The sequence below is a fragment of the Rissa tridactyla genome, chromosome 15, assembly GCF_028500815.1.
Source record: "Rissa tridactyla isolate bRisTri1 chromosome 15, bRisTri1.patW.cur.20221130, whole genome shotgun sequence".
Lineage (NCBI taxonomy): Eukaryota > Metazoa > Chordata > Aves > Charadriiformes > Laridae > Rissa > Rissa tridactyla.
In genome coordinates this window covers 1,231,434-1,247,167 of record NC_071480.1, presented here as the reverse complement: position 1 = coordinate 1,247,167, position 15,734 = coordinate 1,231,434, and the positions used below count along the sequence as shown (strand labels likewise).

Below are 15,734 nucleotides of genomic sequence, written 5' to 3'. Positions count from 1 at the left end.
ACTAGATGAGGTTGCTCAGAGGCCCGTCCAGCCTGGCCTTAAAAACTTCCAGGGATGGGGCTTCCACCACCTCTCTGGTGACCGAGTGAAAACCAAAGGGGGCTTCAAGGCTGCTCAAATCCTTCCTGCAACCCCAGCCCAGGAGAAGGAGTTGAAATGCACTCTCCCTGCTATTTATGCTTTACGGACAATAACTTCACCACTAAACAACTTCAGAATAACTTAGAGCCCTTTCTCATTGATTTTGACAGTTAAATATTTTGGTATTTTAACAGTCACCCTAAACATCCAAGTCAGTTGCTTACTGAGAGGGTCAAGCCTCATGGCTCTTGTTTCAGACGTTTCTAACAGAAGCGTCATTGCCACCAAAGAGCAGCACGTGCACAGGGAGGGATAACTACCATCCCTCAGCTATTCCACCGTCAAAGCCTAGCAGAGACACAGTACTCAAGTTACGTATGAGTGGAACTGAAGAAACACAGGTGAAGTGTCTCTCACCAGGGAATTACCACGAGTTAACTACCGCACGTTAATTAATCCAGCTATAGCAACACATCTTTTAAAAAGGAAGACATTTTTCAGCACTCAACAGGCATTGCACTGTCATTTACCCACCGCTCACACATTTCTGCTGCACTCAAACAAGCCTGCCATGTAAAAAAAAACCTGAGGATCCGGGAGAAAAAAAAAAGCCCTTTGCAGGGAACGCCAGCAGGCTCCAGTAACACAGGGCAGGACTCGCATTACTGAAGACACTGGCCAAGTGAGCAGCACGGGGAGATTGCTAGAGGAAGGCTCCTCTGCCAGCAATCAACCCCCAGAAACGAATCAAAAAAAAAAAAAAAAGGAGAAAAAGCCAGCTTAAACAACTTAAAAATGAAATAACTACTGGACCAATTGACTTAAAGACACAGATTCTCCTGTTACAGGAACAGGGTTTCTCATTGTAGAAGAGATGTTAGAGCCCAACCACAAATGACCAGGATCAACACAGGAATCTCCAAAACATCTGTTCATCCCTCCAAAGCAGGAGGCCAGACCGTACCACAATAATCATCCATCCTGACCAGAATATCCATGGAAGAGCTCACGCCCCAAGGTGACAACTCCTGAACCACAGTGAAAAGGTTCAACTGCCAAAAATCAGCCTGCTTTTCTTCAGCAAGCCTGCTGCTGCCATTCCCACCTGCCTGAGTGGGACGCTGTTGTCTCAGCATGCAGCAGAAGGGCAACAAAACCCACACACATCTAAGGAGGCATTTGTATCCTTGGTGAATACAATGCAATCCATTTTAAATAAGGTACGTGAGATTGGGGAACACAACCAGCGCCTTTGAAAGTTGGTCCAGATCAGTCCACTCCAGCCTGTGAGAAGATGCCAGAAGCATCACATACATTCAGAGATTTTTGTACTTTCTTTATAAAACCGCTTCAGTGACACCTGGGTGGACATTATGCCACCAGTTCCTGCCCTGCATGGCAGAGCACTACACAAACACCCCACGCAGCTTCTTCCTCTCATTAATCTTTCCTTTCCGGCCCCCACAGGAGACGGCAGCCATTCCTCCCATCGGGAAGCAGACCTCCATTTTTCTTTCAACTCGCATAAAATCGTATCAAACCTAAATCCAACAGAAGACGTCTGACTTCAAAGGCAGCAATCGCATCCCAGCTGTATGATGCTAACAAGGTGTTTATGTTTGTTTGATACACGCAGAGCTTAACGTGGTTACACAAGACTCCTGTAAGTAATGCTTCACTGCAAGCACACTGGGACTATGAATAAATTTAATTCAGGAGACTCCGCAACAAAAGCAAGTTTGTAAAGTACACATTTTTTTTTTCTTTTTTTTTTTTTTTTTTTTTTTTTTTGCTTCCTCACAAAACTCATCTTTCTCTGGCAGAACAGCCCTCGTTTTGACAGGCAACGGTGCTATTTCCACTCCTGTCAGTTCCCTGAAATCAGCATCAAATAACTGAAAAAGCATCCCAGCATCTGATGAGACTAACCAGTAATTTTGGGCTGCCCCTTTACCAGGAAAACATACACATTAGGACTGTCAGTTGATTACAAGTAAACCAAAATGGAAAGCTGAAATGGAAAAACATATGCTTACGTATAAATACAGTCCTGCCCCCACAGGTGTGCACGAAGGCTCCAACACAAAGCTGATACGGTCAGCCATATCCTGGCAGAGAGGCTGCACAGGAATAAACTGCTAGGCACAAATGAACTGAAATACACCGGTTTGCTCACCGCACAACTATCTCTACCTTCCAGAATACATGCAGACGTGTCCAAGTAGACATACACCCATCGAGCTGACAAATCTGCCAGTGTCAACTTGCACCAGCAGCGTACGTTGACACACACCAGTCTTATAATTCCACTGTGGGCAAGAGTAAGTGCAGTCATCTTCTGATTTTATTCAATCAGCCCCCACCCGCTAAAGATACAACTAACTTTGCCTACATTAGAACAAGAACAGGTAATTAATACGTAGATAACACATAGTTTACCTACTGAGGACAAGGATTAATCCTCCCCTCCAGCCCCCGCCTCTTTTCTTATCTTGTTCTTGTCTATCTTCCTTGTTTTCTTATCTACATCACGTTTCATTTTACCAGACCATTCATACATTGCTTCATACCTAACCTGCTGCAGGCTTGCTGCTCCCTTTGCTTCACAACCCTCCACCTCCCCACTGTCCTCTTGTTCCCCGAATTCCCCTCTTTGAGGTTCCCTAAGCAAATCACCAGGTTTGCTGGGGCTCCTCCTACTTTCCCCATCCATTATGGCCTTCTGCTCAGAGAGAACAGTCCACAGTGCCCACACTGCGCCCCGGCAGATCCACCATCTCAATATTGAGGCATCAACATCTCATCCCTCTCCTCCTGCCAGGCCTGCGTCCAGGAGCGCGTCCAGGAGCACCTCCAGCAGCGGGGAGAGGAGCTGCTCTGGTCACTCCTTGCACTCACAAAGGCAGTGACACTAACAGGATGAGGAGGATACAGGAGTCATGGCATCTCTTACCGAATTCCTGTGCCAAGGATTGTACCAGTCACAGTGATGCCCACAAACTGTTTCAAGTAATATTCTGCTTTTGATAGTGCTGTCTGAAGTAACTATGACTACCCCAGAGACACAGCGTAGGTTACACACTGACACCAAATTCATCTGACCACAGTGACCAACAAAGTCCACCACAGCACTCACTAGTTCTTTCATCTGCCAAACACAACGATTCTTGACCTCTCAAAAAGCCTCCCAGAAACTCTTTTCCATCGGGCAGAGAAAGGTACAGAGCCCGTACCTTCCTCGTATGTAGGCAGAAACCCATCTCCCAGCTCCAGAACATCACTGACGTGCTGACCAGCATCCAAGGGCGAGAGCGACACTCTAGTTAGTCTCTTGATGCGCTCAGACATACACCCCTGGACAACCTCCCAGCCCAGGCTCCTTCCTTGTATCCACAGAGGTCTTTCTGACCAGGTACGGACCTTCTCTGATTTTTGCCAAAAACAAAACAAAAAGGTTACGGCTGGAGTAGGGTAGAGAGGGCAAAGGCCTCAATGGGGGAGTAGACAGGACCGCACATGTGAAGGGAACCGTAAATCCCAAATTCCAGCTGAACAGGTCGGGAATTCCCACCCAGTACATCTGAACCATCACATACAGTACATATGCTTTGCTTCTGAAAGACCCCAGAGCACACCAAGCAGCAAGTACTTTGAGAAGTCCCAGTTCCTCCAGTCTTCCCGAATGCCGTACGCAAGAGCTGAACCCATAACAGCCAGTTATAAGCGGTTCCAGCTCTTGCTTGGCACTGGAAGCAAGACAAGTGACTCCACAGGTTGCAAATAGAATCAAAATTCTTCCTATGCCTTGGAATGAATTACTTTTCTAGAATTCACATCACCATTCTTCAAATGGTAATTTTCTACATAATGTCAGCAGTAAAGACTATTACTAATTTTGGCATTGAGAAAAATGCAAAATTGCTCCAATTACAACTTGGGTGTTGTTTTTTCTTAAATCACTGTCAAAGTGGGATCCTACTTCCCAAACATCCAGGACACTAAACATACAGGACTGCTCCCAGACTTTTAAAACAACACATAACTAAGGAGGACAACAATTCTTCACAGCAGCAGTCACCAGCATCCAGAGAGAATTGAGTTTTCACTTAACAAATACGAATTTCAAAAATTATGAAACAGATTCTATTTTCAATACTTGTAATTCCAGCTCTTCTTGGTCTCTGAGCCGCCAGCTATGCCTTGAACACAGCACCGTCAACACACTGGCCAGGGGGACCCTTTGGGAAGAAACGAACCTCCCGGATTCATGGGCATGAACAGCTGATGCCATTAGCCAGGAGAAGACGCGAGCATGAAGGTGGGGCACGCAGAACACTAAGGGTGAGAAGACATGAAGCAACCCGTTCCTTGATCATGAGGCTTGAGGAGCATGGCTGCACGCTAAGCCCAGCATGAGGACAGGTAGGTGTCCCTTTGTCTCAGTACTGTCACCTGGAAGGGCTTTAGCCTGTGCATATCAAAAACACTGTAGGATATTGAATTAAAAACAGAACAGGGTGGCCTGTAGAGACCTTCTGGATCTGCTACCCTAGCTCCAAACGCTCAACTTCCATGAAGACTTCTCTCCTGTAGCCCCACTCCAGCCCCTGCCAAACTCCCCGGCAGCAGACTCCCTGTACAAAACAGGAACCCCCTGCAAGAGGCTCTCCCCTCCGGCCAGCCCGCCCCAGCACGCCTCCTCCGCGCACAGCCTCCAAATCTCACGGTCTCTGATGGCTGTCCAGAGGAGCAACCGCCACGGCCCCCAGGACGGTGAGAGCTGTCCCACCCTCTCCTGCTCCCACCACCTCCCTCACAGCAGCAGTTGCACAAGCCAGGTCAGAGAACACTTCTGGCTGAAAGTTAACTGAGCAAAGCTTTTTTTTTTTTTTTAAAATATAATTACCTGTTTCCAGCTTAATGACTTCCCCGCTCCACCTCGCCATACTGTTTAAGCCAATTAAATCAACACTGACGCAGTCCTACCTACTTTTCTCCCCACCCAGCAATACATTCACGCACCTCCCTTGCACCAGCGCCTGCCCAACCCCACCACGAGCAAACGCTGGGCATCCAAACTGCGGACAACTCACCACTTTTTGGTGGGTTCACTTTGTGACAGCTCGGCTTGCCTTGGCATCAATGGGACAGGTGCTGGGGACAAGGCCACCTCTGAGAGCAGCCAGGCCTGCGCTGGCAAACTGCGGACGCATCCAGCCCCTTCCCATCCCACCCCCAGGCTCCCTCGGCTCTGCACAGGTGGTCGTGCGGCAGCAGAGGGTTGTCCTCCTGGGGTGGAGTTTCTTCGCTGGTTCCAGGAACTCGCCTTCACCACCAATATCACAGCTACCTGCTCCTCCAGATCCCACCCTCAGCTCCTCCCAAAACACCCAAACACTTAGCTGTTACCTTAAAATTAAACAAACCCTAACACCAGCTTTCACCACAAGCATTTGCATATCATCAAACCATCCCTGTCCTGAATTCACATTTAAACAGCCACTTAAAACCAATTACAGCAGAAACAACAGCCCTTCCTCCACCTGGAGAAAGGATGGAGATGCTCCATCTTACAGGGCATCACGGGTTCTGGAGTCAGGGTGCGAAACCAGCTCTCAGCCCTGAAGATACCCGGGATTCAGGGTAACGGTCATTAACATGAAAACCAGGGGTCAGGTGGAAATACAAGGGGCAACACAGAGTGATGTAACTGCACTGCAACGAGGCTATTTCTTGTTTTATTGCAACTGTTTTGGCATATCATGGTCAAGTTTTTAATCCATGTGTTTAATTTAGACGGTTTGGGATTCTGGTTTTTCAAAGGTGTTGTAAATATGGATACCACCACCTTCCCAAGGCCCAACAGGTCCCCACTCCATCCAGCACACACGAGAGCTTCACATGGCGGAAGCTGCAAACAGCAAAATTTCACCTTTTTATTCCAAGTATACCAAACTCTTTAGTTTATATGATCAGCTCTCAGCCCAAACAGGTCCCCACTGGTCTTGGTGCAGTCTGTCCTAGCAGGGCAGAACACACAGTACAGCAAACAACTGTGACAAACATTATTTGCTGAGAGCACCTGCACCTCTCACAGAGGGAGCACACCTTCCTTCTTCTATAAAAAAATAAAGAGTTCCCAAAACAGGGGAAACAGCTTCTTCAGTATTACCATCCCTGTATTAAATTAAAAAAAAAAAAACACAGCCGTGCATCACCCCTGCCTAATGAAGCCTTAACTGTTGCTCAAGCAGAGAGCATTTTTCAGTGGTCTAACTTTAAAGGAAGAACTTGAAAGCTGCAGCTTTTCTGAAAAATAAATATCCACCGTTTTCACAAGACTGCTCAACCATCACCAGGCGCAGGCGGGAACCCTGGCAACGTGACCCTGCCATAGCACTGTAAATTTCCATCAGAATAAAACAAAACTGAACCACAAGTCCCCCGCTGCACTGCTGGGACTGAAACATCTGCCTCCACACAAACACACCAACGGACACCGAGGGACCGGGCGCTCCGCGCTGGCCGCCCAGCGGGGCCGAGGCCCAGGCGTCCGCAGACACCGGCCGGGCCACCCGCCCGCTCCCCGCCGGGGCCGCCTCCCGGGGCGAGGGGACGGGCCGCCCCCGGCGCCCCTCGCTCCGGCCGGGTCCCCCCCCGAGACGCCTCGGGATGCTGCCGGCCGCGGCCTGCACGGGGCACCCCGGCGAGGCCGCGGAGCCCTCCCCGGCCGGGAGCAGCGGCGGCCGCGTCCAGCCGGCCATTGTCCCGCCCCGCGGCTTCCCCCCGCCGCCCGGGGCAGGGCTCCGCGCCCGGCTCCGCGCCCCTCGGCGGCCCCGGCCAGGGCCGCCCTTCCTTCCGGGGAGCCCGCCGGGCACGGCGGGAGGCGGCAGCCGCGGGGAGCGGCGGGGCAGGCCCAGAGCGCGGCCGGCCGGGGCCGGCCCGAGCCCATCCCGCTGCCCGGCACCCCGGGGCGGGATCCCCACGGGCAGCGCCGCTCCGGACGGCGGACACGGCCGCGCCCCGGGGTCCCCCAGCGCCGCGGCCCGCCCGGGCCGGGGCCCAGCGCGGGGGCACAGGGCGGCCGGCGCCGCGCTCCCCTGCTCGGGGAGGGGGGCGGTTCTCCGGGCGAGAGCGGCGGCGGGGACCGCGCTGCCGGGGCCCGGCCCGGCCCGCCGAGGCCTAGAGCAGGGCGCGCCGCCCGGCCCGGAAGCGCCGGCCGGGCCGCGGCCTAGCACGGGGCTGCTTACCCTGCATGCTGCTGGCGGCGGCGTGCGCCTGCGGGCCGCCCGCGCCCGGCCCGCTCCCGCCGCCGGCGCCGGAGCCGCTGCTGGGGCTGGGAGTCGCCATTGTGTGCGCGGAGAGGGAGCAGCGCGGCGGCTGCAATGCAGCAGGGACCCTCCCAGGCAGGACACCTAGAGCCCCGCCGCCGTATAGCAGCCGCCGCCGCCGCAGCCGCCCCGTCCGCCCCCGGGCTGGGGCCGCCGCTTAACCCCTCCCAGGCGGGGCGCCCGCAGCCCCGGCACCCTGCGGCAGCCGCTGCGGCGGGGGCGGGCGCTGCCTCCGCCGGGAGCGGGGAGCCCCCGCCGCCCCCGGGGCCGCGCTCGCCCCCAGACCCCTGCCCGGTGCCGGCCCCGCTCCGCCCCGGCCTCCCCCGGCAGGGGGGCACCGCCCGCGCCCTGTGCCCGCAGCGCTCAGCGTTCCGCCCGGCAGCCCCGGGCCGCTCTCCCGCGTCTCCCACCTGCGAGCTCCGGGAGGGCCCTTGGGGACCGGTGGCTGGTCCAGGCAGTTTTATCGGATTCCTCATCTTCACCCATGACTTCTCCTCCCACTCAAGCAGCTACTTGCAAACTTCTCATGTCTTCCCCGAGACCTCTTCCCTACCCACCGCAGGGCATGGCTTCCCTCCTGTGGTTTCCATGATGCCCAGGGCATCGTCCCCTTTCTGCCACCATCAATCTCCTCCGCTTTTTCTTTCCTCCCTTAGCCACTGCTGTTCATTCCAGCGCGTTGTTTCTGATCCAACCTCTAACTCCAGCGAACTTACAGCCTTAGTCGTAGGCACAGCACATGCCAGGAATTAGAGCAGCGAAAAGGGTCCCCCAGAGATCTCTCGGGGGCGGGCGGGGGGATCTCTTTCCAGCTGCTGCATGATTTGGGCAAGTCACTTCACCTATGAGAGTCCTTGCTTCCTCATCTGTGTAACAGAAATAATAATGACCCTCTCTATGAGTTGAGATCCGCTGATGAAAGAGCTGGACACCCGAGTGCTAGACAGCAGCATGCAGACTCTTTCCCTGCTTCTCCTTTGCCCAGCCTTCTCCATGCTTCTCATGAAGGCGGTGATGGAGCAAATACCTCAAGTCCTGAACATACACTGGATGTGCCTCCAGAAGCTCAAAACCATTGCCTTATGTGCAAGTGCAGATGCAATGGGGGGAATAGGGTTGGGGCAGGAGCTGCCTCCCCTTCTGGCCCTCATTTTTTTCTTCTTTCTCCTCCAGCTCAGCTCATATTTATTTATCTCACCTCATGTTAAGGCCAAGATTTTTCTTTCCTCTTGTGCTTTGAGCTTGGGAAAACATCTCCCGTCCTAGAGTCTTCTGGTTTCCCTGCTCACCTGCACGTGGGCTCAGGGAAATGGGTTGAGACCCAAGAAGTAGTCCCTGGGGCACAGAAGGAGCCCACCCTTCTGCCTAAACCCTGCTCTCCAGTGAATATCTCATGCTCTGCAGAGCTTGCCTTTGTCAGGAGACGGGAGAAGGGGGCGAAGGGGGCAGAGCTGGTCTTGACAACCTCCCTCTTTCTGCTCTATCCTCCTAACTCCTGCTAGTCCAGCAAAGCCATCTTCCTCCCTGTCAGGGATGCAGCTTTTCTTGGCCTCGGGGAACACCATCACCTCCTCATCCACTCGGCCCAAAATCCCAGTAGCCTATTGGCTAGGTTTGAACTTAGGCTGCTACCCTACACTGTCCCACCCTGGCCTCTGCTCTTTCTGGGCACACTGCTGACTCTTTCAAAGCTGTCCCCTCCACCGCTTTGGTTGGAGAGGAGCAGGAAGCACTTGCACCCAGAGCTTCCCACAAGAACAGCCCTTCCTGAATGTGGTTTGTGTGGGCAGCACGGGTGGTAACAATCAGTGCCAGTGCCTGGCAGAGCCTGTAACAAAGACCACAGGCCCCACGGCATGCAGCAGCATGAGCACGCATGTCCGGTGGAGGTGTGCCCTTATCCTCTCCTCCCATATTCCCATATGGGACACCTCAACACCTAGCACAAAGTGGGATCCCAACCCTACATGCCACCTACGAAATGCCAGGGAGCACCAAGGACGGCTGCTCTGCACGGAGTGGGTCAACAGTGGATGGGCAGCAGCCTCGGCGGCAGGAGCCCAGACCTGAGCAGGGCAGGTCCCATGGCAGGAACCAGGTTCAGCCCGGACTCCAGACAAGTCTATTGCAATGAGGCAGGTCTGAGGTTAAGTCAAGTCCCCAGGTCAGGGTCTGGGTCATGGCTCCAGGACGTGGTCAGGCACAGCAGCAGCACAGCCGTAAGGTAGCTTAGGTGGGGACCAAAGTAAAATCTTTGGCTAAAACAGCCCCCAGGTGAAAGAGTGAAGACTTATTTCTTCACCCAACCCGCCCAGGCTTCTCCCAGCTTTTTTTTCCAAAGTGCTCCAAAGCCACCTGATGCTTATTAAACTGCTTACTCTTACCAGAAAAACTAGCCTTAAATGCTGAGAGTTAAACTCCTGGGGAGGGGTTGCAGTCCAGGTCTTGATGCAAAAGACATTCCCCCCACCCATAGTTCCACAATTTTCCTTTCTTTTCCCTTTCCTTAAGCCTTCTCTTCTGCCTTCACCGACAGTGCAGCTCCAAAGTTGGCATCTTGCAGGCCATGGTGCAGAAACCCACCGCCGGCTGGCAAACACTGGCAGAAGCTGTCAGCTGACCTCTGCTTGGTGCCACCTGTATGTGGTTTGCTCACAATTAGGTAAAATCGTACTGCTTATCCTGCTCCCCCTGCAAATCTGGGAGGATCAACACTACCTGTCCTGACAGATGTTTGTGAAACCTGTTCTTAAAGACCTCCAGTGATGGAGATTGCGCCATCCCTCAGCAATCTGTTCTGGCACACTTCTATGCTGACATTATCTGAAAGGCTAACTTAAGCTTTTTTGTCTGAGCTGAAATCCTTTATATCCTGTCCTGCTTGCTGTGGCCTTCTTTGAAATGACCTTTTAGGCCCTCCATGACTGCAATGTTTCCCTTCCTCTCCTCGTTCCCGCTTTCTCTTCTACAGACTACATCAGCTCAATTCTTTCAGCCTTTCTTCATGGTTTCTGTGCCTCCCAGCCTCCTCACTGACCCTCTTTGACTTTTTTTTTCCTGTTGGTTTGTATTTTTTGAAGCACAGTCTCCCTAGCTAGGCATATTACTCCAGCTTGTCTTGGAGGGCACGCTCCTGGCTCGTAGGCTCCGGTGTGGTGCCTTTCCCATTCCCGGTGTTCAGCTTGCCCTCCATTATACCTTGGACCCCTTTTTGAAAAACTGCATCCACCCAAGTTGTTCCCTCTGTTGTATTTTTGTTGCTCACTGGTCATAAAGGTTACTCTTGAAGTTATACCTGTTGAATTTTGCCTCGTCGGTTTCAGCCCATTGGTCACTTTAGTGCTGAATTCTGTCGTTTTTGCTGTCCTTCACAGCTTGCAGTAATTTTCAGGTTTAATAAGGCAATCATGGGTGTTAATCATCCAGGCTGTTAACTAAAGTAATTAAAAAAGATGTGGCATCAAAATGTGTCCTTCCATTTTGACAACCACTGGTAATTAGCACTTGAGGTACAATTATCTCGCCAGTCTTGCACTCACCATGTGGTCCTATCTTCTTAGGAGAGGGTCAGGACAGCCAGTGTTAAAAACCTTCCCAAAGTCAACATGTATGACATCTGCTACCTTTCACTTTATGCCTAAAATATCGTGCTGTAGCAGGACATCAAGCTGGTTTGTCAGCACTTGCTCCTGCTGAGCTCACGGCGGCTGTTGTCCGTCCCCTTGTTGTAGTCCAGCTGCATACAGGTGCCTTGTTTAACGAGTTGTTCCAGAACCTTTTTCGGGAATTGAGAAGGACTTTAAATTAGGATTAAAGAAAGCAGCTGACAAAGCATAAACAAGATCAATTTGGGTGAGCTCTATAAAACTAATGAGGTAGGAAGAAGGTGGTTAATATAGGATTATAACAAGGATGAGAAGGAGGTCAATCTGTCAGACACTTTAGACATATGTCCCCCAAAGTCAGTAAATCAGGTGAGATGGAGCTCCTCCCCATCTCAGTAAGGGGGGCTCTGTCCTTCCCTTGCTCATGGCACCCGACCCACTCCGTAAGGCAATTAAAACCAAAGCTTTTTTGGCGTTATCAGCTGTGTAACCATACATTTATTTCCACATGTCCCTGTTTGACTTGCAGTCAGGGTCCTGGGGCCAGGACACACAGCAAAGCCCCCGAGCTCTTCCCCTGTCCACCTGGACCCTCTTCACCAGTTTTGATCTGGTCAAAACCAATCTGCTGTCATTCCTGGCAGTGCCATCAGTGTCCACAAGGATGAGTGCTGTTATGGAGTGGGTCACTGGGGTGCGTGGCTTTGGCAATGCTTCAGTAACATCTCTGGTACAGGCTCTTGGGAAGCAGCCTGGCTCTCCCAATATCACAGCTTGGCTGCTGGGTCCATCCCTGCAATACTCTCATTTAGAATCATAGAATTATATGGTTGGAAGAGACCTTTAAGATGATCAAATCCAACCATTAACCCAGCACTGCCAGCTTACCACTAAACCATGTCCCTCAGCGCCATGTCTACACATCTCTTAAATCCCTCTAGGGATGGTGACTCCACCACTTCCCTGGGCAGCCTGTTCCAACGCTTGACAAGCTTTTCAGTGAAGAATTTTTTCCTAATATCCATCCTAAACCTCCCCTGGAGCAACTTGAGGCCATTTCCTGGGAGAACAGACAGACCCCCCTGGCTACCCCCTCCTTTCAGGGAGCTGCAGAGAGCGAGAAGGTCTCCCCTCAGCCTCCTCTTCTCCAGGCTGAACACCCCCAGCTCCCTCAGCTGCTCCTCACCAGACTTGTGCTCCAGATGCCTTTATCACCTCTGGCCTTTACAGGCGAAGTTCCTGAACTGCCGATAAGCTTGGGCTTCTATGAGCGGAGCAGCAGACCCAGAGAGGCGTAAGGAGGGAAAATGTTTTACCTAATATTGAGGAACTAATTTTCAAGTAGCTCTAATTATACTCAGGGGTACTAAATGTTCTTGGCCTCCCTCTTGTGGGAGAAAGCAGTATTGCTGGAGACTCTCTTCAGACAGAGAAGTCTCCTCTGTCCATGGCGGGGGTGGTGATAGGAAGTCCTCGTGGTAGTTGGTAAAGCTTTAAAGTGAACAGCCTCGACCTTTTCTTTAGAGTAAGAACACCAACCACTGAAAAACCTTTCTATTTCTTAAATATATACTATGGCCAGATTGCTTTTGAATTAAAGCAGCAGAGAATGAGACAGCGTCTGATGCCCTGGTTGGTGAAGCAATCCCTTCCCTCCCACCCTGCCCTCACAGGAGACGAACCGGCCTTTTGCCCTCTCTTGCTCTTGTGCCACTGAACTTTGCTCACTTACAGACTTGCCAAACCCTCCGTGCTGTCCCTCCCAAGTGCCCAGGAGGAGCTGCTTTCTGCCAGCCCCTTCCCCTTGGTTGAAGTCCTGTCCCACCCCACGCAGGGCCCTGGACGTGCCTGTCCGGCTGTTTCTCTGCCTCTCTCCCAGTCTCCACCAGTTTCTCCCAGCTGCTCTCCAGAAGTCGCGGTCTCTCCTGCGGACCTGCAGCCCAGCACCGGTGCTGCGGCAAAGAGCAGCACAGAAACCAGGGGGGTGTATGGGTTTGCTCAGTGGCTTGTGACCAGATGAATGAAAGAGCCATAGAGTCCATTGCAGCTGACTTTTCACAAGATCAGTTGGAAAAAACGGAAGGTAATTCAGGGTTTTGTTTCCCACACAAAGAAGAACTGGTGTGCCTGAAAAGCTTCTCTGCTTTTACTTTCCTATTGTATAAATGACTCTAATGAAAAACACACTGTTCTCTTACATTCTTCTCTCTTATTAACACCGCTGTTACTTTTTCGTCCTTGACATGTCCATTTTCTACCCTGAGATACCTCCCCTGCCTTAGAAATGCATTCAAAAGCTTATCCTGGGCCTGGAAACAAAGCACAAAAGTGATTCGTCATGAGAGCACATTACCAGGCTCATTACTAGAGCTCTGCGCCTTTCGAGGTGCGGGGAAGGGACTGAAGATCTGGGGACAGAGGTTAAAGCACAGAGACAAATGTCGCTGAGTGCTCTCCAGTGAGGTCCTGCCTCCTTAAGAAACCCCAACCAGGAGCGTGGTGTAGTTCGCGGTGCCCCAGTGAGGGAGTGCGGCTCCACGGGGACCCGCTGAGAAATTGCAGGCACGTTTGGGTTTGGACTGTTGCTCTTGCTAATCCATGCGTCAGGCTGAGTTTGATAAGAGAACAAAATGTGTTGTTCCCCACCTTTCCTTTAAGCATCTGTAGTCCCTTCCCAGAGTGCTTGTGAACAGGAAAGTTGTACTCTTAAGGGCGCCTGTAGAGAGTGGTTTAATTTTCCTGGGCTTCAGGATGGGAATGTGAATCAATTTAAATGTCATGAGGGATTTAGTTATAGTGAACATAGCCTGCTTTTCTGCCTGCAGCTGCCAGCAGTTGTTTAATGTACAGAATAACACGATTATTATGAACCATAAAGCCTACTCAGCGGAGCTCTAACAATAGCAGCCATTTACAAAGACGGCTCTTACTTCTCTGTGACTTTCTCTGCAGTAATTTCATCTCTTATAACCTGCTCAAGGAAAGACTCGGCTGAACATAAGAGGAGAAGACAAGCATTAATCCTCTCCACAAATGTGGACACATTCACACGTCCTCTGCATAACAGTTCAGCAAGATTTAATTCTGTTGGGGGCTGAGGGGACTGTATTACGCTGTCACTGAAATCAGTGGGAGAAATGATCTGACAGAGACTCAGGGGTGGATGTGGTAGATAAAACATTCCTAAAGGGCCCACTTTCAGTTCATCACTAATTATCACTTTTGGTCATAAATGATCAGCGAAAGATGAAGCAGCACTATTCTTCTGAGTAATATGCTTTTGGTTCTCCAGACAACACAAAAAGACTGAATCTCTTCATAAATGCAAGACTAATTCTAGACCATTGAGTCATTACATAAATTTCCATTTAAATCCCAATCTCTTGGCAAGGAAAAGAAAGAAGTCTCCTCTTATCCTTGACTCACTGTCCCTCCCCTACACCTGTGGTTCTTCAACACCACCAAATTTCCAAGCCATGGCATAGCCATGACACCCAGCGCCACATCTGTTCATGGCCCTTGTGAGACAGGAGACACTTGTGACGAGCTCCCTGGGGATCCCTGGAGTTGGTGTTCACTCTTGCTGTGTAACAGGAGGCCTTTCTGGAGACAGTTACTTCTCTTCAGCCATGCCAGCTCTCAGTCAGCTTAGTTACTTCTACGGTAGAGAAAAAAACCTTTCAGACACCTGGTGCCAAAGTTAACTATAACAAACACAAACCTCTCAGATGTAGGTGGATGTAGGTGGGCTCGCAATGTCCTTTGCAACCAAACAGGCTGGTTCTTGACTATGAGGACAGACTGGACAGAAACTCAGCGGAAACCTCACTGTTCATAATTAGTTTTGGTACAAACTTCAGGATTTGTAGTAGTTCCTTATTTTGCCTTCCCTATCCTGAATAAAAGAATACCTGGTCTTGCATAGTCCTGCCTGACCTCGGAGGTATCCCTCAAAACAGCAGTAGTAGTTGGTGCCTGCCCAGCAGTATCAGCACACGCGGTCTGATCTGCAGCTGCCCTGCCAGCCACGGCTGTTCCCAGCCCCTGCAGAGGAACTCCCCACGCTCAGGCATGTTCCAGCCCCCGTCAGCCGCTGTGGTGACTAGCGGTGCAGCTCCACAGCCATCTCAGCCTCAGCCAGTCTGCACCAGGACTCAGCTCTCCAGCCTTCCCCTGCTGCCCTGACATCACCTTCCCACCCTCCCTGGCCACCGGCACACACCTACTGAACTGGGGGAAGGAGCTCATCAGGGAGCAGCGAGGGCCGGCTGCTCACTAAGGGAGGGACACCATGGCCAAGGAGACATGGGCAATGCCCATCCCACTGGCACAGGGAAAGCAGGGCAGACCCAGGGACTGCAACCAGATCCAACAGAGAATCCAGATCACCAGCCACATTCATGGAGACAAGGCAAGCCTGAGGTCAAGCTGGGAAGTCAACCTATGGGCTAGGGCCAGGGTCAGGGTCAGGTTCAGGCACAGCGGGTCTGATGCTGGTTAACCCCACCAGGTACACATCCTTCAGTGGGGTCCCTGGCAGGACAGAAAGTTGCAGATACACCAGCACTGGGTCAAAGAAGGAATAATAAATCCCTGCAATGTGCTGGTCACGCTTTTCTTCATGGAGTCCAGGAGGTACTTGGACTTATTTGCCTGAGGAGCTCCCTGATGGACAACCTGTTATGTGCAGACTGGTTTGTGTAATACAATAGGTGAT

At 51.7% G+C, this 15,734-nt stretch overlaps 1 protein-coding gene across 2 annotated transcripts in view; it reads right to left on the bottom strand.

The window, feature by feature from the left end:
• Nucleotides 1-7,944, bottom strand: part of MAP2K4 (mitogen-activated protein kinase kinase 4) — a 104,038-nt gene extending 96,094 nt beyond the window's left edge. The window contains exon 1 of one of the 2 annotated variants that reach the window (XM_054221172.1): nucleotides 7,823-7,944. In XM_054221172.1, the coding sequence (XP_054077147.1) occupies nucleotides 7,823-7,898 (76 nt within the window). In that variant the 5' untranslated portion in view covers nucleotides 7,899-7,944. Of the gene's footprint in view, nucleotides 1-7,331; nucleotides 7,560-7,822 lie in introns of those variants that run through there. The other variant, XM_054221171.1, reaches the window with a different exon arrangement.
• Between the last annotated feature and the right edge of the window lie 7,790 nt (nucleotides 7,945-15,734).